The sequence below is a fragment of the Sapajus apella genome, unplaced genomic scaffold (assembly GCF_009761245.1).
Source record: "Sapajus apella isolate SASKATOON/1434 unplaced genomic scaffold, GSC_monkey_1.0 scaffold49, whole genome shotgun sequence".
Taxonomy (NCBI): domain Eukaryota; kingdom Metazoa; phylum Chordata; class Mammalia; order Primates; family Cebidae; genus Sapajus; species Sapajus apella.
Genome location: NW_022436989.1, coordinates 17,469,752 through 17,496,408, shown reverse-complemented (window position 1 = coordinate 17,496,408; position 26,657 = coordinate 17,469,752). Strand labels below are relative to the sequence as shown.

The 26,657-nt window shown below is 39.3% G+C and overlaps 1 protein-coding gene across 1 annotated transcript in view; it reads right to left on the bottom strand.

The window, feature by feature from the left end:
• Positions 1 to 1,658: 1,658 nt before the first annotated feature.
• Positions 1,659 to 26,657, bottom strand: part of NUP133 (nucleoporin 133) — a 73,336-nt gene continuing 48,337 nt past the window's right edge. The window contains exons 18-26 of the mRNA XM_032242373.1: positions 25,938 to 26,189; positions 24,861 to 24,994; positions 21,620 to 21,778; positions 19,076 to 19,211; positions 13,467 to 13,585; positions 11,444 to 11,524; positions 10,114 to 10,178; positions 6,855 to 6,943; positions 1,659 to 4,093 (exon numbers count right to left, since the gene is read on the bottom strand). Coding sequence (XP_032098264.1) covers positions 3,957 to 4,093; positions 6,855 to 6,943; positions 10,114 to 10,178; positions 11,444 to 11,524; positions 13,467 to 13,585; positions 19,076 to 19,211; positions 21,620 to 21,778; positions 24,861 to 24,994; positions 25,938 to 26,189 — 1,172 coding nt within the window. The 3' untranslated portion in view covers positions 1,659 to 3,956. The remainder of the gene's footprint in view (positions 4,094 to 6,854; positions 6,944 to 10,113; positions 10,179 to 11,443; positions 11,525 to 13,466; positions 13,586 to 19,075; positions 19,212 to 21,619; positions 21,779 to 24,860; positions 24,995 to 25,937; positions 26,190 to 26,657) is intronic.

The window sequence follows — 26,657 nt, the reverse complement described above, 5'->3', positions numbered from 1 at the left end:
TGAGGTCAGGAGTTTGAGACCAGCCTGGCCAACATAGTGAAACCTGGTCTCTACTAAAAATACAAAAAAATTAGCTGGGCGTGGTGGCATGCACCTGTAATCCCAGCTATTCCGGCTGCTGAGGCAGGAAATTGCTTGAACCCAGGAGGCAGAGGTTGCAGTGAGCTGAGACTACGCCACTGCACTCCAGCCTGGAAACAGAACAAGACTCTGTCTCAAACAAAAAAAAAAAAACAAAAACAAAAACAAAGAAACCAGGCGAGTACCTGAGAGATACGAAACATTCAGCACACGGTGCCATGTCTTGCTTCCAATGACTAAGGGCTTGGGGCAGCTGCACACAGTGTGGTGGCAGAAAAGGTGAGTAAAGAACGTTAGAGGTCACTGGCCTGCTCAGGACACACACATCAATGTCACTGCAACTGAGCAGGGAGAGTCAGTGTCATGGTCACTGTATTTGGAGGGCACAGACTTTTGTACAAAGATTTATTCTAGCATTTAAAATGGCAAATAACAAAACAAACCACTCAACCCATGTGTCTTAATTTTTAACAAACAGTGAGTGAGATACATTAAGAGGGTAAGGGCTGTTACATTAATTATGGTTCTGCCATGATAAAGTATCACATGGTCATTAAATAAACTGTATTCCGAAGAGTATTTTAGATCGGCATTCTCAAAGGGGGAAAACTTGGTTCTTAGGTAGTGAAAAAAATTCAGATAAAACAGTAATTTGTGGCTTCCAAAGCCACAGTATATTTAAAAGATAGTTGGCCAAATGCGGTGGCTCATGCCTGTAATCCTAGCACTTTGGGAGGCCAAGGAGGGTGGATCACCTGAGGTCAGGAGTTTACGAGCAGCCTGAATGACATGGTGCAACCCTGTCTCTACTAAAAACACAAAAATTAGCCAGGCATGGTGGCTGGTGCCTGTAATCCCAGCTACTCAGGAGGCTGAGGCAGGAGAATCGCTTGAACCCAGGAGGCGGAGATTCCAGTGAGCTGAGACTGCACCACTGCATTCCAGCCTGGGTGACAGAGCAAGACTCTATTTCTAAATAAATAAATAAAGATTACACTTTCATTGGGGTGGGAGGTGATTAGGAAAAACTGTCTAAAAGGCTCCCCAGGAGGAGTGATCATTAAAACAAAGGTCAAGAAACACTGGATTAAGGATACAGATAAATGTTCACAGTATCTCCCATGAGTAAAGTAAGTCACAAAATGAAAAAGCATATATAGTCAAAACCATTCTAAGATATATTTCATAATGGTGACTAAAGTTATTTCTGGCTGGTAGGATTATAGAGGTCTATTTTTTCTACAGTGTTTTTCTTAAAATTTAGAATTACATGTTATTTGACACAGGGTCTTAATCTGCCACCCAGGCTGGAATGCAGTGGTGTGACCATGGCTCTCTGTAGTCACAAATTCCGAGGCTCAGGTGATCCTCCCAGCTTAGCTTGCCAAGTAGCTGGGACTACAGGCACACATCACCACGCCTAATTTTTGTATTTTTTTTTTCAGGACAGACAGGGTCTTGCTATGTTGCCCAGGCTGGTTGTGAACTTCTAAGCTCAAGCAATCCTCCCATCTGGGCTTCCCCAAGTGCTAGGATTACAGGTGTGAACCACCATGCCTGATCCAGTATTATTATTATTTTTAAATGTATGTTGGCTTTTAATGAATGGATTTGTTCACATGGGTGTATATATTTTCTTTTCAGGCATTCTCAGGATAGAATGTCAGGAACAGGCAGGTGGGGCTACACTGTTTCTGTAGTGAGCCTCAAAATGTCCAGGTGCGTAGGATGTAGGTGGGTGACGTGTTAGGAAAATTACAATTCAGACCCTAAGGTAAAAAAATAGAAACACAGTTCAATCATTAAAAATGAAAACCCTCAAAGAGAGGTGTCAGTAGCCTTTACCTCACTCAGAAGTTGAGCAAGGTTTACCATGTATTTCCAGCTCTGCCACAATCCTTGACACCAATATGTTCAAGAATCCTCTACGAAAAGCCACTACCCATGCCTGCACACGCTCCCCTCTGCTTACCATCAAAAACAGCATTTTTCTCTTGTATTTTATCCAGGTCCCACGCTGGACTCTCAGAGCAGCACTTAAACACAGGCGTGATCACAAACCTCTTCCAAGTCAATAAAGTATCTCTTTCAAAGAAAATATGTCACATGGCACCTGTGTAATTATCTGCTACTTGATTTATATAAAAAAATAATTCTTTGATGAAGACTATGTTGTGAAACCAATTTTAAAAATTCTAGAGAAAAAAAATTATTCAAAATCCTAGGTCTTAATTTCATTTTTACTGTTAAAATAATGTTTAAAAATCTCAACCATTTGGATGCTATAGCTACTAACTACAAGATACAAAGAGAATGAAAATTAAAAGACTGAGCTTTAAATTCCCTTGAAATAAGATGACTCTACTTCACACCATAAGAGCAGTCGTTTTACATCCAGACAATCTGTGGGGTCTGAGGCATGATCAGTTTGGCTTCCCTGTGGTACCTTCTCATACACAGGAATCATTAGGTGTGCAGCAGCACACGAAGATGGTGGGAGCCTGTGTGACCCAGAGCACATTATCACCAGACAGCGTCCTACAGGTGAGACGTGAACACTGACAACTGACATCCATGTAAAAACAAAGCCTCATCTTACAATACAAGTACTCAGTGGTTTCTTACTGGCCATCTGACAAGCTGCTGTTCCTAACTTCTCTTAGTATCTTCCAACATGTTCCTAACCCAGACCCTCATGCTATCCTAACACGCACGCTACAAAGAGAAAAAGACCAGGCTGCTAATTTCTTCCCTTTGATTTTACAAACAGCTCCATTAACCTGCTCTTGCAAACATACTCAAGGGCTGGCCTTGCAGCCTGCTGGGAGAGAGGGCTTGATGCTGGACTCTGTGAATCCAGGAACAGGACTCTTCACCACGTTTAACTTCTGACCTTTTCAGCTGTTGGAGCAAGCTGGTTAGTGGGCATTTGACTGGGCCAAAGCGTGGACATGCCAGCAAACTCCCTGTCCAGGCTCTGGCCTTTATTTAAAAGCCAGATAAAACACTGAGTGAGCAATGACGCTGGTCAGGACAAAGCTCTGAGAGAACGGTGCCTTTTCGTCACATCAACTGCCACATTAGGAAAACCTATAATGGTTTCTAGTATCATTCATGCTTTTGACTAGCTAGGCAGACTGTGTGTATAGTCGGAATTCATGAAAGTCATTCTGAAAATACACGAGGCTGACTGAATCCTCATACTGAAAGATCAGAACTAAACTTCTCATCAACAGTAATTTATAGATAGGTTAGAAAACCACATAAATGTTTCATTCACTAAAATACTTTCATTAATACTCATTGTTTATATAGAAAAGTTTAAAAAGCTCCCAATGAGTTCATTAGTTATCAAACTCACATGAGTTAGACCCACTCTGCTTCGGTTTTTCGTCTTCATAAATCAGCAAAAGTTGACATTTATCTTGCTGTACATTTCCCATTAGTCCTAACTGAAACAGATACCACTCTAGATTCTCTATGGTGCACAGTATCTGGAGTCACAGCAATTTTAGAGACAAGCTAGTGCAATCAAGTAATTTTCAGAGTCACAGAAACTGAGGCCTAGAAGTGATTTGTGCATGTAAGTAGCTAGAACCAGGACAGAAACTCCAGAACCCGGGACCACATCAGAGTAAAAAGGAAGAGCACCGAGCACAGGAACAACAACTGACACATTTCAGGTGGAAAAAACAAATCGCATAACTGAAAACCAAAATTCCAGTTACATAACTGTTTTATATTAGCTTCCTATGTATAAAGCACAAGAACTCAGCTATATGTGTTATAAAATTGTACAAACTTGACCTGTTTAAGGCCAAAAATTTTCATAAGGACATACAAATTTCATAAATAATGGTCATTTTTAGAAAAAGTTATATTTGTCCCTGAACATAATATTCATAATTTGCTTTCAAAACAAACTCGAAGTAAGGATTGGACTTTAAGTTTCCAAGCTGATCCGCTTGTAGCAGGTCTTTCACTTCCGGTAAGTACTCACTGAGCTGAATGCCTATAAACACAAACACAGAAAGTCATTTTTCAATTATTATAAAGCTCTCAAATGAATTAAGATGATTCATGACAAAAACACCTGTGCTTCTATTTAAAATATAACGTCACTTGGCTGTTGGGAAATATTCTCTTCCAAATTCCTTCCATCTGTCAAACATACTTTCAAGTCTAACAATGTGATGTTCTTCACAGACGCTGCCTGACTGTTTTTCCTTCCAGTGGTCAAAATAGCCATTCTATTTAAAGTGTTTTAAGAAGATCTGAAATGTTTTCATGTATTCCCAAGCTTGAAAACAAGTATTTCAAACACTTATATGACCCCCTATTTAAGGAATAATTTAGTAGAAACCCTGTTATGAATGTTAGCTATAGTATCTCAAAATGTATTACAGTATAACTCTAAAATTAGATAGGCAAAAGAATAATTTTTTCACAAATGATTCATCCATAGAGCTGAAAAGCCAGTGAACATGAACTAAATGGATTGAGAGCTGTGTAGGTACAAACAAGTATATACGATTTTCTCATTTTACAAATAGAGAAAACTAGATGAAAAATTTCAAATTAATAGGCCAACAATATTTTATAATTTGTTACATTACCATAAGATTTTCAAAATCAAATAGTGGTTTAAAAAAAAAATCCTCAAAGGGCCTTGCATCATTTTTTGGTTATTTTTTTTTTTTTTCTCTTTGGTGTGTGTTTATCTCATTATCTCATCTAACACTTTTGGTTCTTTTTTTTGGAGACAGAGTCTCGCTCTGCTGGCCAGGCTGGAGTGCAATGGCGTAATCTCAGCTTACAGCAACCTCTGCCTCCTGGGTTCAAGTGATTCTCCTGCCTCAGCCTCCTCAGTAACTGGGATTACAGGCACATCCCACCGTGCCCCACTAATTTTTGTACTTTAGTAGAAACGGTGTTTCACCATGTTGGCCAGGCTGGTCTCGAACTCCTGACCTCAGGTGATCCGCTGCCTCCGCCTCCCAAAGTGCTGGGATTACAGGCGTAAGCCACCCCCAACCCCCAACTTTTTAAAAAAAAAAAGAGACAGGATCTCCCTATGTTGCTCTGGCTGGTCTTGAACTACTGGGCTCAAGTGATCCTCCCACTTTGTCCTCCCAAAGTGTGAGCCACTACACCTGCCTATATTTTTGTTTAAATAAAAGTTTCAGCCAGGTGAGGTGGCTCACGCCTGTAATCCCAGCACTTTGGGAGGCCGAGGTGGGCAGATCACGAGGTCAGGAGTTTGAGACCAGCCTGACCAACATGGTGAAACCCCGCCTCTACTAAAAATACAAAAATTAGCTGGGCATGGTGGTGTATCCCTATAATCCCAGCTACTTGAGAGGCTGAGATAACAGAATCGATAGAACCCGGGAGGCAGAGGTTGCAGCAAGCCAAGATTGCACCACTGCACACCAACCTGGGCAACACAGCAAGACTCCGTCTCAAAAAAAAAAAAAAAAAGTTTCTGCTATTCTTGTCCTATATAAAATTATGAGTTTTAATTTCTGTTTTTCACCTGTTTATAATCCACTAAGAATAACAAAAATTGCAAAGCTTCCCTTAAATATTAGCACTCAATATTTAGACACAATTTAGTTCTGTGGCATTTTTACAGCTATAAAAGGAGGCTAAAAATCTGAAAACTAATGCTTGGAGATCAGTGTGGATAATACTCCAAATGAAAGCTTCTTGGTTTTTTTTTTTTTTTTCCTTTAGACGAAGTCTTGCTCTGACCCCTCAGACTGGAGTGCAGTAGCACGATCTCAGCTGGCTGCAGTCTCTGCCTCCCAGGTTCAAGCAATTCTGGTGCCTCAGCCCCTTGAGTAGCTGGGGTTACAGGCATGAGCCACCACACCTGGCTAATTTTTGTATTTATAGTAGAGATGGGGCTTTGCCATGCTGGCCAGGCTGGTCTCAAACTCCTGGCCTCAATGACCCGCTCACCTCAGCTCCCCAAAGTACTTCTTGTTTCTTTTTGTTTCTAAACTAAATTTTAGAATGGATTTGTAAAAATATTTTAAAATTTGTTCTTAAGCATGATATAATCAATTTTTAGTAGGAAATACATAGAAAGTTGGTATCTCATTTCAAATTTTCAGTCTTCACAGAAGAGTTAAACTGCTGGGCATGGTCACTCATGCCTGTAATCCCAGCGCTTTGGGAGGCGAAGGCAGGCGGATCACTTAAGGTCAGAAGTTCCAGACTACCCTGGCCAACATGGTGAAACCCTGTCTCTACTGAAAATACAAAAAGTAGCCAGGGGCACACCTGAAGTCCCAGCTACTCGGGAAGCTGAGGCAGGAGAACTGCTTGAACCTGGGAGACAAAGGCTGTGGTGAGCTGAGATCGTACCACTGTACTCCAGCCTGGGGGACAAAGCAAGACTCTTATCTCAAAAAAAGAAAAAAAAATAGTTAATTAAAAAATTAAAGGAAATGATTACTTCTATCATTATAGACTGTCAGTGTCACAACCAACATTTGTGTCCCAGGTTTCCCTCTTTGCCCATTCTGAATCAGGATGGTGACTTAGCCCCTGTGGTCACCTAGAGACCCAGGAGGAGGATGACCACCTTGATACAAGCTCCCTGATGTGCAGAGGATGGGAAAAGGCCTTTCCTTTATTGTAAACACATCTAAGCTTGAGTATAAAGCTGTTTAATCCTAAACGTCCCTGTCATTTGATCCCATTACTCTACAATTTCTAAAACTGGGGAGTGACATTGTAATTTCCAATAGTAACAAACCACTTACCATCTTTTAAAAGTTTCTGTAAGATCTTCACAAATATGCTGTCTTTAGATACTTCAATTGGATCATCTTTGCCATCAGAACTGGACCAGCTAGAAAACAAAATCATTATGAAAGAAAAATGAAATCACTGATACAGCTGAAATAAATGATTTCTGTTTGCTATCATGGTTTTATTTTGACGGCTGTGGGGGATGGAGAATCTGATTTTGTGATACTGTTTCAAATAATTTAAATAAAGGTACTTTAGGTGTTGAATACATTGACAATTTCTACATTAGATATAAAATGTTACACTTCAGGTAACAAGCAAGAGAAGCCAAGGGAAACAAATTTTTAAAAAGAGGTTACACTCAAGGTAGCTATTGACTCAGTATAACCCTTATGTATTTGATTTCAAAAACCAAGTAGTGAGGTATCTTTCTGAAGAAAATTCAATTAGTAACACAACCAGTATGGACCCCAAAGTATGACTGACTGCAGCTGCGAACTCCTCAGCTCAAATGTTCCTCCCACCTCAGCCTCCCATGTAGCTAGTCCATAGGCATACATCACTTTGTGCCTGGCTCATGTTTTTATTTTTGTGTAGAGACAAAGTCTCGCTATGTTCCCAGGCTGGTCTTGAACTCCTGGGCTCCAGCAATCCTCCTATCTTGGCCTCCCAAAGTCCTGGGATTACAGGCATGAGCCACTGGATCCGGCCAGAAGCTTTCTTCATGTAGTTGCGACCATCTACTACTAAAACAAAAATACCAGACCACTGCTTTGTAATTGGTGGATATATCCCATATGATAACTTTAACATTTTTAAATAAGAAACTAAGACAAGGAATCTAATCAAAATGAGAGCAACCTTTGGTATGACTGGGATGGGACCAAAGAATCAAGCAGCCGGGCGCGGTGGCTCACGCCTGTAATCCCAGCACTTTGGGAGGCTGAGGCAGGCGGATCATGAGGTCAACAGATCGAGACCATCCTGGCGAACATGGTGAAACCCCGTCTCTACTAAAAGTACAAAAAATTAGCCGGGCATGGTGGTGCGTGCCTGTTGTCCCAGCTACTCGGGAGGCTTAGGCAGGAGAATTGCTTGAAACTGGAGCCACTGCACTTCAGCCTGGTGATAGAGCGAGACTCTGCTTCAATTAAAAAAAAAAAAAAAGAATCAAGTAGGCAGAAAGCTGGAAGCTTCAGAGACTGACCTCTAAGACCAAACTTAACAACAATTTTAACTATTTGAGAGTGATCAGAGAAGGGAAGAAATGCTTTAGTAAAAACAGCTCTTCTATAATTTTTTACCACAGGAAAAAGGAAAATTCTGAGTAGGAGAAGGCTTCTAGCATTCAAGTCCTGCTTTGCTTAAAATTCTTTTCCTGGAAAGAATTCATTCCTACAACTGATATTCTTAGTCTTTGCCATTGCATTTTAACATAAACACCATTTCCACAGGTGGAAGACCTCCTTTGTAGAAAGGATTTGATTACGAGAAAGTAGTACTTAATGCCTTAGAAAAGGGCGCTGACCTTCAAATTGTAGTAATTTAAAAAACAAAACAAAACAAACATAGCTTCAAGTTTCATTTGGCATGACTGGCCTTACTTCTGTGAAAATAAGGGATGTGTATTTCTATGCAAACTGACAGTCTAAATTTTAAAATCAAAAGTAGTGATTTATTAGAGCAATGGTCCTAAGTCTTTAATGTATTCTTTATTATTAAAATAAAGAAATAAGCTCAGGGCTAAGTAAACATTACGAATGGAACCATTAAAATTTTCATAATATATATGTTACAATATGGTTAGAAGGTTATAAAACCATTTGACATATAATATCATAATCTTCCTGAGATATTGTGAAATATATATTTAAGTCTTCTTCCTCACCCCACTTCCTGCTTTGCAAATCCTAAAATCCTTAGGATCTCCAGAGATGTCTCTTTTTTTTTTTTTTTTAATACTAATGAGTTGGCTGATAGCTGGCAACCCCCAGCTTGCTTCGGAATAGGGGCTGGTCACCAGAAAAACAAAGCATAATTACAGTTGGGACTTTCAGCCCTCTTCCTCAATATCCAGGGAGGGGACAGGGGCTGAAGGTTAAGTTGGTCACCAACTTTGATCAATCATGTCTACATAATGAAGCTTCCATAAAAACGCAAAAAGATGGGGTTCGAAGAGCTTCCTAATAGCTGAACATGTGGAGGTTCCTGGAAGGTGGAGGACCCACAGAGGGTTTGGAAGCTCCAAGCCCCTTCCCCCTCACCTAACCCTATGATTTCTTCATCTGTATTCTATGTGATACTTTCAGATCCATTAGAATCAGCATTCCCAGGAGATTAGGCATTCTTAGCCTCAGGATGAGACGGGAGGTCAGCAGGACTGGTATCACAAGACACAGGTCATAAAGACCCCACTGATAAGACAGGATGTGGTAAAGAGGCCAGCCTAACCCACCAAAACCAAGATAGTGGTCTCTGGTCGTCCTCACTGCTCATTATACACTAATTATAATGCATGAGCACGCTAAAAGATACTCCCACCAGCCCTGTGACAGTTTACAAATGCCATGGCAACGTTGGGAATTACCCTATACGGTCTAAAAAGGGAAGAAACCCTTAGTTCTGGAAACTTCATACCTTTCCAGAAAAATTCATGAATAATGCACCCCTTGTTTAAGCACATAATCAACAAATAACCATAAGTATATTCAGTCAAGAAGCCCATGCCACTGCTCAGTGTACAAAGTAGCCATTCTTTTGTTTATTTTCTTCTCTAATAAATTTGCTTTCACTTTCATCTGTGGACTTGCCCCAAATTCTTTCTTGCACAAGATCCAAGAACTCTCTCTCGGGGTCTGGATTGGGATCCTTTCTGGTAACAATATCCTTCATAATAAATTGGTAGGCTTGTCTCCCTGAGTTCTATGAGTTGCTCTAGCATATTAATCAAATCCAAGGAGAGGGTTGTGGGAACCCCAATTTATAGTTGGTTGGTGAGAAACATAGGCAAAACTACCTGGGCTTAGATTGGCATTGAAGTCAGAAGCAGTCTGAGCCCTCAACCTGTGGTTGTAGATAGTGTCGGGACTGAACTGAATTAAAGAACATTCAGCTGGTGTCCACCAACAGAACTCATTGGTTGCCTCGTGTGGGAGGTGGGAAATCCCAACACATTTGGTCACAGAAGTCTTCTGTATTGACTGTCGTATGGTGAGAGGAACGGAAACGTAGTTTCTATACTTACAAAGAAGCGACGTCATGAGCACTTACTTATCTCTCTGAAGAGCTTTGCAAAGGATCTCCAGTTTTAGATCACTTATATTTACATCTTCTTCCTTCACAACAAAAAATTCTGATTAAGTCCTGGCTTTAAAATAAATACACGCTTAAGTTTTCATTATGTTAATATTACATTCATAGAAGCCAATTAATACATATGAATACTTTCATATTAACCTGTGAAAGTGATTTCATCAGCAACCTTGAGAGGGGAAAGGTTTTTTTTTTTTTTTTTGAGATGGAGTCTCGCTCTGTCACCCAGGGTAGGAGAATAGTGGCATGATCTTGGCTCACTGCAATCTCCACCTCCCTGGTTCAAGCAATTCCTCTGCCTCAGCCTCCCGAGTAGCTGGGATTACAGGTGCACACCACCATGCCCAGCTAATTTTTTTGTATTTTTAGTAGAGACGGGGTTCGCCTTGTTGGCCAGATTGGTCTCGAACTCCTGACCTCAGGCAATCCACCTGCCTTGGCCTCCCAAAGTGCTGGGATTACAGGCGTGCTGCACCCGGCCTGAGGTGGGTAAGATTTTTAAATAAGGCAATGTAAAAGTCTATATATTTTTAAAATCTACCAAGCTACTTTCAATTGCATGGACAGGTAATAGAACTACTTATCCTACAGAATTTTCACTATAACCTACTGAAAGATAAACAGCTATTCTTAAGGTGAATACTATTAAGATTTTATATAAATATGTGTGTCTGTGTGTGTGTGTGTGTGTGTGTGTGTGTGTGTGTGTGTGTATTTTTTTTTTTTTTTTAAACAGAGTCTCACTCTGTCGCCCAGGCTGGAGTACAGTGGTGCGATCACCACTCACTGCAACCTCTGCCTCCTGGGTTCAAGCAGTTCACGGCCTCCCAAGTAACTGGGATTACAGAGGTGGGGTTTCACCATGTTTGCCAGGCTGGTCTCAAACTCCTGACCTCAGGTGATCTGCCTGCCTTGGCCTCCCAAAGTGCTGGGATTACAGGTGTGAACCACTGCACCCAGCCAGAATAAATTGATAAAGTTGCATATTAGATTCAGAAACTAATGATTTAATAAATTAAAGAGAAAATATATGTCAGGACTTTGAAAAGCAGTATTTTATATTTGTGCACCAAAAAAAGACATTCAGGAATGTGTGAGAATTATCATGAAAGGGAGTCTCTTGACAGCTTTTCTAAAGAGTTAAATACATTCTAAGGATTAAAGGTAGCTGAACCACAGATACAGTCTGTTTTGCTTAATTCATTTTCATGACTGACTAAAAGAGGTATTTCCCTCTTTTTATATACGTATTCAGTTGCTTGAGATCATCTCAAGCGATTTTACTTACCTCATCAATATATTCCAGCAAGTCCAAAGCTTTCTTGAAATCATATTCATTAGCTCTTCTATTTTCTTCACAGATATATAGCTATGACAAGTTAAAATAAGGTAGAAAATTATTGTATACAATCATATAACTAACACTAGAGACATGTGTGGAGAAAAGAAGTCATTATGCTTTGTAAGTAAGTTGTAGGGTTTTTCTTTTTTCGAGACAGAGTCTCACTCTGGCACCCAGCCTAGATTGCAGTGGCGCAATCTTGGCTTACTGAAACTTCTGCCCCTGAGCAGCTGAGATTATAGGCACCCACCACCACACCTGGATAATTTTTGTATTTTTAGCAGAGAAGAGGTTTCATCCTATTGGCCAGGCTGGTCTCAGACTCCTGACTTCAAGTGATCCGCCCGCCTTGGTCTCCCAAAGAGCTGGGATTTTAGGTGTGAGCCACCGTCCCTGGCCAGTTGTAGGTGTTTTTACAGTAAAATGTCTCATGTTTGGAAACTGTATTGCATCTACCTTAAAATAAACTTTTAAAAAATGCATATTTTAGGCTTGGCACAGTGGCTCATGCCTATAATCCCAGCACTTTGGGAGGCCGAGGTGGGCAGATTGGGGCAATATGGAGAAACCTTGTCTCTACAAAAAGTATAAAAATGAGCTGAGTATGGTGGTGCACACCTGTGGATCCGCTACTCCAGAGGCTGAGGTGGGAGGGTCACCTGAGCTCGGGAGGTCAAGGCTGCAGTGAGCTGTGGCGGTGCCACGGCACTCAAGCCTGACACCCCGAGCAACACTGAGACCTAATCCCCAAAAAAAAAAAAAAAAAAAAAAAAAAAAAGAAAAAAAAAAAAATTGAGATTTGCAATAAAAATAAAGCATACAGTTGACCTATATTTACTTAAAAAATAAAAAACACAATCAACATGTTACCAACACTTATCCCTGCTTAGATTATAGCTGACTGCATACTCATTTCTGTATTCTTCAAATTTCCTGCAATTTTTATGGTCAGAAAAATACTTGCCTTATTAAAAACATCAGTTTGAATTTTTCCTGTCTTCTTTTTCCAAAAACTATTTATAAGTAATTTCATTTTTTAAAAATTGTATATATAATCATTTAATAGCAACAATACTCAGACCATTTCAGAAAAAAAGCTATCTGCTTGTTTTCACTGTCTTACAGCACTTACAATACTTTATTTCATTGTTCTTAAACATCCTTTTTACTCCCTCATCTCTGAAGTCGAACTGTGGTAATAAAATTAATGATCTATCAGAGTAAAACTGGCACTACCTTTTTCTCAGTGATACATAACAGTGAGTTACAATAGACAGTATCTTACATTTCTAAATTAAATATATATTCTATCAGGAGAGGCTGTTGTAAATTCAGTTATAACTGGAAATCTGTTACTAATTATGGCTAAAATGGTAAGGTTTTTAAATTGTTTGCTTTCTTTTTCATACAGTTAGGGCAAATTTAAGGTGATCCTACAACATCACTCTGGCAAAGAGAAGCTTTCTGAGTAGCGGAGTTCAGGCTGCAAACGTACATAACAGCAGAACTATCTTCTTCAGGCTGCAGCCCATATTCCGGCTCTGCCCTAAGGGATGTGTTGGGTTGCAGAGGAAAGGGGTAAGGACATCACTGCTAGACCATGTAAACTGAGTTTCTTAATCCATTTTTCTTATAGGAGAGCTTGGAAAGTAATTTTGTGGGGGAAATAAAGTTATCTCATGGTATTTATTTGTCCTATACTAGAAAAGCAAAATATTAAGTAATTTCTCCTGGTCACCTGGATAAAGCACCTTTAAGTACAGGTGTATGGGGAGGCAGATGCTGATTAATTATTCTCTGATTAGCTTTCTGTTCCCAAGCAGCTTCCAACAACTTCTTTCTAGGGGAGTTTTCTGAAATGCAGGAAGTGGAAAGATAACTTCTCTTAGGAACTATACTACATGGCCCAAAAAACACCAACAATGTTTTGAGTTTAGGAAACAGTGTTAAGGATTTGAAAAGCACATACACCAATGAGTTGCGGTGCAGTCAATACTGGCATCGCACTGAGATTTAGCTGCTTCTCCGCTAGCAGCTGTTCTGGCAGGGTCTCCTGATGCAGCAGAAAGCGCTCTTGCTCAGCCATTTCTAGTATTCAAGATGAGAGAGAGAGAAAGAGAAAATGATGGAACTTTTACTTTTGCTCTCATTTTTTCTGTCATAAAATAAATCTGAATTTTAAAGGAAAGAAATAGTTCCAAAGGTAATCCCATCATTTTTCAATGATCTTAGAATGCTTTTAATTCTTATTCTTGATTGCTGATATTTACAACATATCCATGGTTTGCTCAAAGTCCTATGAATTATCACAGCAACCAGAAATAGGAGGGGAAAGAACAGGTAAGGAAATGTTCTACTGCTTGAAGAAGTTGGAGAGCAGACAGCTATTTCATGAGGTATAAGCTTTCTAAATGTGGGGATCTCTCAACCATATTTTGAAATTCGTTAAAATTTTTCCCACTGGAGTTTATAGTAAATAGCTACCCCTTGACCAACAAGGGGTACTGGGCCACTAAGCTCCCGTGCTGTCAGAAATCCCAGCATAACTTTTTAAAGAGATGGGGCCTTGCTATGCTGTCCTGGCTGGTCTCAAACTCTTGGGCTTGAATGATCCTCCTGCTCTAGCCTCCCAAAGTGCTGGGACATTAACTTGTGACTCCCCAAAAACTTACCTGCTGCTGCTGCTGACAGCTTCACAAATTTCCTTTTTCTTTTCTTTTCTTTTTTTTTTTTTTTTTTTTACAATGGTCATTAAGTAGATTCATTTATGTTGAAATGGGGATAACCACAACTGCAGACCTCAATCTGTGGTGTGTATCAAGCAATTCAGCTTCTTCTCATAATGTCACGACTTCCCTATGCTTCTTGGGAGCATGTCTGGCATCACTTAGTGGCACTTCATATAAGTCCCAAGGTGTTATTCAAGGTTTATGGTATTGCATTAAACACAGGAAAAAATTCTTGAGAACTATGAGATTCCTATTGCCTATTGCATTTTTTACTGGTAACACTTGAGCAAGTGGACACTTGCCCACAATAGCAATAGGAGGTGGCTACAAAATTATTAAAGTACAGCATATATTACAGTTAATTTTAGGCAGTTGTGATTTAATGCTGCATATTTACATTGTTTACATTTGCCTCCACTGTTAATGGCACCATGTGAGGTGTTTGTGTGCTGATAAATTTTAACTTTTTATAACAGATTTGTGTATATTATATGGTAGTAAATGATAAAAAAAAGATTACATATGTTTTATGTATTCATGACCTGTCTTTTTCTTAATTTCTTTTTTTTAAAATATTTCTAGGCTACATGGTCATACATGGTTATCTATGAGCTTTTTCATGTTGTTGAAAAATCTCCAAAATATATTCTAATATATTTATTGAAAATAATCTGCATATAAGTTTTCCCATGCAGTTCAAACCCATGTTGTTCAAGGGTCAACTGCAGTTACATTCACAAACGGAAATGATGTAAAAGCTACCATGAGCACATCAAGAAAAACAAGACCTGGATGGAAGAACAAATAGCACATCTCCTAAGCAGCAAGGGTTATCTCCATTGGATGAGGTCACAGGGGCTTCCGCTTGCCATAACCTCTCCAGGTTGCAGCCCATGACCTGGCTCCACCCCAGCGAATGTGCTGAGTTGCAGGGAAGTTTAAAAACTGCTATGTAGCCTCATAAACACAGCATTCTGTAATGCACAGATACTTTCACTCAAATACTGGCAGCATTCTGATCCTGGTTTTGGAAAAACTAAATGGAACATTTTTGTCCATTTCTATACCTAGAAAAACAGACTGGGAGGATACATACAAACAGTACCAGTACCACCTCTGGGGGGTGGGACTATACACAACTTATTTTTCTTATCACATTTTTTTCTACAATTTACACATTTTCCATGAGAAATTATTTATACGAGAAGAGTTATTTTTAAAAAGCCTATCCCCTCTGATTAGATACATCGTGCTAACATTCTGTAGAATCACTGAGACCTGCAAACGCTCCCACTGTGTTAAGAAATAAAAGCTAATAAGTGATCAAATGCAAAGCAGGGAAAAGCAAGAAATAGGAAAGCCCTGTGTTAAAATACTTTGATTAACATGATCTCTGGTGGCCAGGCTAAAATACGGCTTCCCTTCTCAGACTATCAGCAGTCCTATAGAATATAAACACACGTTTTCTAGAATAGGCACTACTAGTGCAAAAAATAAAAAGATTGAAGGAAGATTATCCTTCAATATTTTAAAAATAATTTTAATATCAATACTTTTAATAAAATTAATTATTTAAAATAGTTTTAGTAAACGGGGCTAATACCTATAATTTATTGAGTACTTAATATGTGTAAGCTATTTTTCTCAAGACAGTGTCCTCAATTCTTACAACTACCTTCTGTATAGATGAACAAATTGAGGCTAAGGCGCATTAATCAACTGTCCATGGTCACAAAGCTAGTAAGTTCTGGAGAAAATATTTGAAATCCCAATTCTTTCCACTATATCCACTCCCTCAAAAGGAAAAAAAAAAAGGCAGCAGTATAATTTAAACCCAGATCTTAGGCTGGTCTCTGTGGATACGCCACATAACCAAATATCCATATCCACATATACTTGATCCAAACCACATAGCTGAGATTCCCTGCTCCAATCTTTATTTTGAAAATTTCCAGGCTGGGTGCGGTGGCTCATGCCTATAATCCTAGCACTTTGGGAGGCCGACGTGGGCAGATTGCTTGAGCCCAAGAGTTTGAGACCAGCCTGAGTACACATGGCGAAACCCCATCTCTACAAAAAACAATACAAAAATTAGCTGGACATGTGAGCATGCCCCTGTAGTCTCAGCTACTGGAGAGGCTGAAGCAAAAGCAACACCTGAGCCCAGGAGTTCAAAGTTGCAGTGAGCCTTGATTGTGCCACTGTACTTCAGCATGGGTGACAGAGTGAGACCCTGTCTCAAAGAAAATAAATAATAAAAAACAGAAAAAGTCCAAATCTACAAAAAAATTTTAAAATGCCAAATGTGCACTTTAAATCCTTCAGCTAGAGTCTCCTGCTGCTAACACCTCGTCCCTTTTGCTTTCTCTATGTATATAGGTAATTATTTTTTATCATATGAAGGTTGTAGACATTATGACATTTCATTTCTAAATACTCAGCATGTATTGCCTAAAAACAAGGATGCTCAACCACAATACCATTAGCAGGCCTACAGAATTTAACATCAATACAGTTATATCATCTAATATTAAGTATATTCAAACTTCCCCACTTGTTTCCAAAACATGCACCACAACTGTTATGGTTATTGTGGGGGTGATTCGGGATCAAGAATCACACCCTGCATTTGTTTGTCCTGTGTGATGGCTCTTAGGTTCCTTTCACCTAAAACAGCCTCTACTTTTGTCTTTCATGTTGCTAAAATTTTTGAAAAGTCTGGGACAACTATATTATACAATGTCCTACCAACAGATTATGTCCGATTGTTCTCTTGTGATTGGAATCATGGAGAACATGTTGGCAAGCACAGGACACAGGTGATGGTAGTACACCGCTTCAGGAGTATGCAGAGTGAGTTTGTTTTGTGGTTGGTGACAGGGTCTATTAGGTAAGTCTACTGAGACTCCAAAAACAAGGGAATATCCTGTTCCCTGGCCCCTAAACTCAAAGTCTCAGCATCCTTTGGTGGTTGTAATAGTGACTTCACTGTGGTTGAAATAGTGACTTCTCCCATTCTTTCCACATTTATTGGCTGGCATTCTCCTGTAAAGAAGCATTTTCACTGACTCTCTCCCTTTGTGAAAATCACTGTAGATTCATGAATATTTTTCTTTTATAAACTGTGGGATATATCTTTTACTACCATTCTTTTGATGTTCAAATTGTCCCCAAACGTGATCAGTGGGAGCTGCTCAAGGCTCCTGTATTCTTTTAATGTTTCTAAATTAATCTTGCTTTCTGACCTAGTAAGACTCTCCAAGATCATTTCTTCAATAAGCTCTCATTTCTTTTACTGGAAAATGGTAGTCAGAAACCAAAATATGGAACCAGGAATACTCATGCTACTGGGTGTCACTGCAAAGAGCCAAGAAATATGTATGTATGTGTGTGTATATATACATAATAAAATGTATATATATGTGTATGTATTGTGTATATATACACACACACAAAATTTTATTTTATATATACACACATTTTATTCTCTTTCTACTGAGAGAGAGAGAGAGAGAGAGAGAGAGAGTTTTTTTTTTTGAGGCAGGGTTTTGTTCTGATGCCCCGTCTGGAGGGCAGTGGCACCATCAGATCTCACTGCCACCTTGACCTCCTAGGCTCAAGTGATCCTCTCACCTCAGCCTCCTCAGTAGCTGGGACTACAGACATGGACCACGACATCTAAGTTTTGAATTTTTTTGTGAAGACAGGTTCTTGCTAAGTTGCCTAGGCTGGTCTTGATCTCCTGGGCTCAAGTGACCCTCCCACCTCGGCCTCCCTAAATGCTGGTATTACAGGAGTGAGCCACCATACCCTAGCTGATGTATTTTTTTTAACTGATGCATAATAATTACACATATTTATGGTGTGCAATGTAATGCTTCAATACATGTATACATTGTCCAACGATCGCAGGGCAATTAGCATATCTATCACCTCAAACAAGAAAATATATTGTTTTTAAAAATCAGTTTCTCTCCAGTATTTCCAATTCAAATTCAATACTACAGAGTTCTTCACTGTCTCTCTATACTTGTATCTCCTTTCTCCTTGGTTCTAAAATATAATGCCACCATGCCTCAGTATCCACTGACAATTGGTTCTAGGACCCCTGGGAATACCAAAAAGCTCAAGTCCCCTATATAAAAATGGGTAGTTATTTGCACATAAACCATGTACAGTCTCCCATATACGTTAAATCACTTCTAGGTTACAATGCCTAATACAATGTAAATGCTATGTAAGTAGCTGTTAATACTGTATTGATTTTTAAAATTTGCATTATTTTGTTTTAATTTTGCATTATTTTTGTTTTAATTTTTTGTTTAATTTTGTTGTTGTAATTTCAATGGTTGTTAAATTATTTTTAATTCTTTTCTTCCCCAAACATTTTTGCTGTTTGGTAGGTCGAATCTGCAGATGTGGAATCCAAGGATATGGAGGGTCAACTGTACAATATGTAATTGTTTCCATCATCTACAATATACACAAAATAGTTCACAATTACTGCACCAATACCACACTACCTCTAACAAACCCACTGTATAAAGGTCAAGGTTGCTTTGTAGTTCTTTTTGCCCTTGGAATAGGTGTCACTAAGGGTACATAATCAGACCTCTTTATTGAAAATCATTTGAATGTATTCTTTAGGAATTATTTAAAATACAAATTACTTTTTTCTAAAAAAATTCTAAGTATATAATTGAGTAACTATACATGGACATTGAATAAATGCATTCCTCTTAGAGACAGGTCTGTTTCTAATAGATCCTACTAACTGATGACAGGAACACATCATGAGTTCATTGACAGCATGACCAATTTGTATATGTTCTTGTTCAAATTCTCCTACCTTCAATTTTTTCTTGCAGTATATCCTCCGAAAAGTCTGAAGCTAATGCAGCCAATTTACTCAAGCCAAGAAGGGTTTTTTTCTTTGCAAAGTAACGAGTTTCCATATTTGCCAAACCCAGAAGCGTTGCATGAGCCTACAATAAACAAAATATGTAAACCATCATAAGATATTGAGTACCAATTCAAGTTGAAACAAAGGTAAGTAAACCCCAAACTGTTTTTTTTTCCCCTAGGCCGTATCAATGAGAGACAAGTCAACAGTTAGCAAACTTAAAAACTGAGCAGTACCACAACATTGAGAGTAATTACAGAGCAAAATATCAACCAACCACACTAATTACTGGGAAGAGAGACATGTAGAAAACATTTGCTCTAAAAACAATTACATATTCACCTGAACATCTTGTCAAGAACAAATTTTAAAATTTTTTACTGATAATTTGAATATTTATTACAACAATATATTCATTAAAAAAAGGCCAATGGCTGTTACAGACCCATCATTAAATTTTTTGTGATTTTAACTATCATGATGGACTACGTTCCTTTTTTTTGGAGACAGGGCCTTGCTCTGTTGCATAGGCCAGAGTGCAGTGGTTCAATGCAACCTCCACCTCCCAGGTTCAAGTGATTCTCCAGCCTCCGGGTCCTGAGTAGCTGGAATTACAGGCATGTACCACCATACCTGGCTGTGTTTTGTATTTTTAGTAGAGACAGGGTGTCACCATGTTGGCCAGGCTGGTCTTGAACTCCGATATCTGCCCACCTCGGCCTCCCAAAGTACTGGGATTACAGGCATGAGCTACTACACCCAATCTGGACTACATATTTTTATTGAGATATTAGAAGTAATGGCAATACCATCACAAATTAAGAATGTTTTATGCAAATTATGAGAGAACAGTAGTACACATTCTAAATAATCCATAAGAAATGTTTTTAAATTAAAAAAATTTTTATTGTATACTGACAAATTGTAATTGTATACATTTACAGATACAAAGTAATGTTATAATATATGTATGTGATGTGGAATGATTAAATCAAGATAATTAACATGCCCCTCATCTCAAATACTTATCTTTGGTAAGAACATTTCAAATTTGTTCTCTTGGAAATTCTGAAATGTACAATATACTATTATTAACTTGAGCCACCATACTGTGCAATATATATAAAAAATCTTCCTGGCTGGGTGCAGTGGCTCATGCCTGTAATCCCAGCACCTTGGGAGGCTGAGGTGGGTGGATCGCTTGAGCCCAAGAATTCGAGACATGCCTGGGCAACACAGTGAGACCCCATCTCTAAAAATACAAAAATAAAAACAATCTTCTTCTGCCTAACTGAAGCTTGTACCCTTTGATCACCTTCTCCAGCCCTTTTGGCCATTTTAAAATTGGGTTATTATTTTGCAATCGACCTGAGTTCTGTGTGTGTGTGTGTGTGTGTGTGTGTGTGTGTGTGTGTGTCTATAAAATCCCCTCACCCTTCTACCATTCTTCTCTCTGCTTCCATGAGTTTAACTGTTTTGGGTTCCACATGTGAGTGAGATCATGTGGCATTTGTCTTTCTGTGTCTGGCTTATTTCATTTAGTGTAATGTCCTCCAGCTTCAACAATGTTGTTGCAAATGAATTTCCTTCTTTCTTCAGGCTGAATATTACTGCATTGTGTATTCTATATATAATACCTTCTTTACCATTTACATTGATCGATGGACACTCAGGTTGATTCCATAACTTGGCTACTGGGAATATGCTGCAATGAACATGGGAGTGCAGATATCTCTTCAACATACTGATTTCAACTCCTCTGTATATATAGTCAGAAGTGCGACTGCCAGATCATACAGTAACTTTTTGAGGAACCTCCATACAGTTTCCCATAATGGTTGTACTAACTTACACTCCCACCAAGAGTGCATCAGGGTTCCCTTTTCTCCATGTCTTCTCCAACACTTGTTAACCTTCATCTTTTTGATAACAGCCATTCAAACAAATGTAAGGTGATGTCTCATTGTGGTTTAAATTTGCATTTACCTAATGATTAGCGATGCAGAACTTTTTTTTTTCACGTATCTGTTGGTCAGCTGCATGTCTTCTTTTGAGAAATATCTATTCAGGTCTTTTGCCATTCATTCATTCATTTATTTTGGGACAAGGCCTCACTCTGTTACCCAGGCTGGAGTACAGTGGCACAATCTTAGCTCACTGCAGCCTCGACCTCCAGAGCTCAAGTGATCCTTTTGCCTCTGCCTCCCAAGTAGCTGGGACTACAGGAGTGCAACACCACACCTGGCTGTTTTTGTATTTATGTTTCCTAGGCCAGTCTTGAACTCCTGCACTCAGGAGATCCACCTGCCTTGGCCTCCCAAAGTACTGGGATTACAGGTAAGCCACCATGCCCAGCTTCCTTTTATATTTTGTACAGTAACCCCTTCTTAGGTGTATGACTATAACAGTATTTTAATTACTAAAAACTAAACTAATTAAAGCTACCTAAATAAATTGCACACATCTGCTCCATTTAAAAATCCTTCTTACCTTTTCTAATTCTTGGCTATTAATTTCATGTAACCAGCTGAGATGTTCATGAGCTTGCAAAAAATTGGCCAACTGTCCATGCTGAGAAATGGGCTGAGATAATAATTTGCCTCGCTTTCCTTTCTCCAGATACCAGCGGAAGAGAAAGTCTGAAAAATTCTATAAGTAACAGTACACAGAATTCATAATAGTTTTAAAAAATACATTTCTGATAACAAAACATAACTTTCTTCCAAAGGCCTCCAAAACAGAAAACCTGTTCTAAACAATAATTTCCTACATTGTAGGATCACTTAATTCAATCATCTCATTTGACAAATGTGTAAATTCAGATTCAGAAAGGCCATCTTGCTCAAGATCATTGACAAGATTAATCGCAGAATCTAGATGTGTGTTGGCCAATATGGTAGCCACTGGCCACATGTAGCTGTTTAAACTTAAATCAAAAATTAGACTAAAAGTTAAAACTCAGTTCTTCAGGTACATTACCCACATTTCAAGTGCTCAGTAGCCACATGTGGCCAGGGACTCCCGTTTGGACAGTGCATATCAACATCTCCATTATCACACAAAGCTCTGTGGGACAGCACTGAGATTCCAGAATTCTGTGCCAGCTAGCCACATGGGCTGGCATAATACATCAGAATCTAGAAAGGCCCAAATGCCCTGCCAGTTTTCCCCACTGGGTTTGTGGAGTGTTGGGGTAGTGTGGAGGCTGAGCTGGAGAGGAAGACCAAGACATCCTATAGTACCACAGTGTTTAGTAAGAGATATTTCCACTAAAGCAGGGATCCCGCCATGAATACAGGTGTCTCCCCAAAAGACTTCTGAAACCAGAAATGAAATGAGTATTATACCAGCTGAGACCAAGTCCTGGTCCACCTCTATTCCTAATGGACTGAGTCATCTTCCTCTCCTCTAAACTGCTTAATAGAGAAAAAGGAAAACCTGCCAGGGGACAAATAACATCGATTTCCATATTATGGAGTTTTAAAAATATACAATGTCTAAAATACAATTTAAAAATTATCAGATATAAGCAGAAAAATAAGCAACATAAAAGCAGGCAACAGAAACAAACTCAAAGATAATCAGAGTAAGGAGAAAAGGACTTTAAAATAACATTTAAACATGTTAAAATGCAAAAATGAATAAAAATGTCAAAATAGAAAGTAAATCCACAAAAATAATTTTAAAATCATGATCGGTGCAAAACTTATTTATCTATCTATGAGACAAAGTCTTGCTGTGTCGCCAGGCTGGAGTGCCGTGGCGTGATCTCAACTCACTGCAAACTCTGCCTCCTGGGTTCAAGTGATTCTCCTGCCTCAGCCTCACGAGTAGCTGGAATTACAGGCATGCGCCACCAAGCCTGCCACCAGCTAATTTTTGTATTTTTAGTAGAGACAGGGTTTCACCATGTTGGCCAGGATGGTCTCGATCTCCTGACCTCATGATCCACCCGCCTTGACCTCCCAAATTGCTGGGATTACAGGTGTGAGCCACTGCTCCCAGCCACAAAAAATATTTATTTAGCAATGTTTTGAAATATTAAATGAGCCACGTCCAACAACTGAGCTGTTATTTATTTATTTAATTTTTAGACAGAGTCTTGCTCTGTTGCCCAGGCTGGAGTGCAGTGGCGTGATCTTGGCTCACTGCAACCTCTGCCTCCTGGGTTCAAGCGATTGTTCTGCCTCAGCCTCCCGAGTAGCTGGGATTCCAGGTACATGCCACCACGCCTGGCTAATTTTTGTATTTTTAGAAGAGACAAGGTTTCATCCTGTTGGCCAGGCTGGTCTCGAACTCCTGACCTCAGGTGATCCGCCTGCCTCAGCCTCCCAAAGTGCTGGGATTACAGGTGTGAACTACCTCACCCAGCCCAACAACTGATCATTGATCAAGTAAGTCACATCTAGTCAATGAAATACTATAATGCCATTAAAAATGCTGCTGTAGAATATTTAATGACATGAACAAATGTTTGCGATGTATCAAGTGAAAAAAGCAGTTGACAAAACATGTTTGTCTATAATAGAGTGTAAAAGACTGAAAATATAAACCAAATGTTTAAAAGGGTTCTCTCTGGGTGGTGAGTGAGTTTTATCTTTTGTGTTTATAGTGGTTTTCTAAATTTTATACAAAATTACATTTACAGTAATACAAAAATAAGCTTTTCAGAGTAATCAACTGACTGAATAGACTGGTTTTAAGAAACAATTTAAATTCACTTAAGACAGTGTCACAATGGGAACTTTTTTTTTTTAAGATATGGTCTTGCTCTGTCGCCTAGCTATGGTGTAGTGGCACAATCTTGGCTCACTGGCCTTAACCTCCTGGGCTCAAATGATCCTCCCGTCCTAGCCTTCTGAATAGGTGCTGCCACAGGCATGTGCCGCCACATCTGGTCAATTAAAAAAAAATTTTTTTGTAAAGGGAGGGTCTCATTATGTTGCCCAGGCAGGCCTCAAACTCCTGGCCTCAAATGATCCTACCGCCTTGGCCTCTCAAAAGTGCTGGGATTACCAGTGTGAGCCACTGAGGCTGGCTGGGACTTTGTTTTTTTTAAACAGGAAGCATAATATCCCTCAAGGAAAATGAGAATATTAGGTCTATGTAAGCTAAGCTCTCGTAAGAGAGTACTGTTCTGTGCTCCAAAGTATCTTCTATCCAATTTTTAAAAACTTTACCAATATTCATGTATCTAAGTACTTTTACTGTAACTAGAAAATATATAAACAGAAATGAAAGTTATAACATATTTTCCAAAGGCCAAAGAATCTTTCAGGGATATTTATATATAAAGAACTGTGTGGTCAGGCAGTGGCTCACATCTGTTATCCTGGCAATTTGGGAGGATGAAGCAGGAGGATCGTTTGTGCCCAGGAGTTCAAGACCAACCTGGGTAACATAGCAAGACTTTGTCTCTAGTGAAAAATAAAATTAGCCAAGCGTGGTGGCGAGCTCCTGTGGTCCCATCTACTGGAGACGGGAGGTGTGGGAGGGGGTGAGGTGGGAGAAGCAATTGGACCCAGGAGGTTGAGGCTGTCATGAACCATGATCTTGCTACTGTACAAAATTTACAAAGAAATGCAACATACAAAGTAGTATCTTCTCATCGAAGTTAACTACAGAAAGACTGCATCATATTCTAAGCCCTGATTACAGATTTGAAATGGCAAAGCCATTTTGAGAAAAGGCCACTAAAGGACTCAGTGGCCACACACCCAACGCCCATCACCTGATCAGCAAACTGGGTCATGTAGCGCTGGAGTCGGCTCTGGTTGTCAGTTTGCTCACACATTTGTACCAAGATATCAAAGTCACAGTATTTCTCTGCTAGAGAAGCAGCCCACAGGTACTGGCCTAGAGTAACTGAGGGAATGAGAACAGATGAGAAAAAAATCCTGTTAGCAAAACTTAAAATCTATAATAAAAAATATTACTTGAAATTTTGTCTTTATTCCTATTATACACAAAGAATCATTAATAGAATGGAAACCTTACTACTTACTGGCACTTAATTTCACAATTAACATCAATTCCTTAAAGATGCAAACTCAGGCCAGGCACAGTGGCTCACACCTGTAATCCCAGCACTTTGGGAGGCCGAGGTGGGTGAATCACCTGAGGTCAGGAGTTCGAGTCCTGCCAGGCCAACATAGTGAAACCCTGTCTTTACCCAAAATACAAAATAAGCCAGGTGTGGTGGCACATGCCTGTAATCCCAGCTACTTGGGAGGCTGAGGCAGGATAACTGCTTGAATCTGAGAAGCAGAGGCTGCAGTGAGCAGATTATACTGCCACACTACAGCCTGGATGAGAGAGAGTGACGCTCAATCTCAAAAAAAAAAAAAAAAAAAAAAAGATGCATCACTGCCTCCCCAAAATGCTATTCCTTTCCTTCATGTAAGAGTAAAGCAAACTCCTCCCAATCCTGGCCTGGAGTATAATGTGTCCTTGGCTGAACAGCCATACTATCTTATCTGTACCCCTCAAGCGGCCCTCATCAGGCTCTACTTTGAATCCAGTTATTCATGTAAAGGTCTGTGATGCTAAACTCTTTAAGGGTAGTCTCCACATGTTGTTTATTTATTTACTTATTAATCACCTTTAGTATCATCTATGGTACTTGTGCCTAGATAGTAACGGAAAAAAAGGTGAATAAATGAGCACAGAAAGCTGTGCATATTTGCTTTGCTTTAAGTTCTTTATTACAGTTAGATTAACACTACTACACTGAATATCATGCATTAACTATTCGACCCTTTCATCCATTCAGCAAATTTAAAACTCTTGCCAAGTATCATGAACTTACGAAGAGGAGATAAAAGATCTGATCTTTTCTGTAGGTATTCCATCTCCAGATTGTCATATCTTTCCTGATTACTGGATTTATCCACAGACTTAAGCTGAGAAACATAACCATCTAGGAAGCAATCGATCAGTGCTACCAGTTGCTCAGTCACGATGTTTCGGAGGTTGCTGTCTGCCTGTGGATAAACCACCTTCAGGACAATCTCATGCTGGCGCATTATTACTGTTCGGATGCCACCAGGACCACTGGTTGCTGTGAAATGACACAAAATAATATGGTTAAGTAAGGGCTCTAGTGATGGCTAAAGGAAAGACTAATTGCATAAAAATTAAGCCTCTTCATCACTGCTGGAAAATTAAATTGAACAGGGATTCAGGTATACTTGTCAAGGCCCTGCTTGAACCCAACTTCTCTAAGGAGATTTCCTCAGCAAAGCCAGGTAAACATGATTCTTCTTCCTCCTAAATTCCTTCAATCCTACTCCACTTACTTGCTTGTATTAAATTAACATAAAATATAGTCCATAACCTCCAGGGCCAGGACCTGCTTCTATGAATAACTATTTGAGCTAAAACCTAATAAATGCATAAGTACCAGTTAAATAAATAAATTATAGAGAGATCTATAAATAAGAGCAACGGAAGAATAAAGTGATTGTGACAGGAGCTGCTCACTGTGGAGATGGCACTTTTCCTTTCACTTACAAACCTACACCAGGGG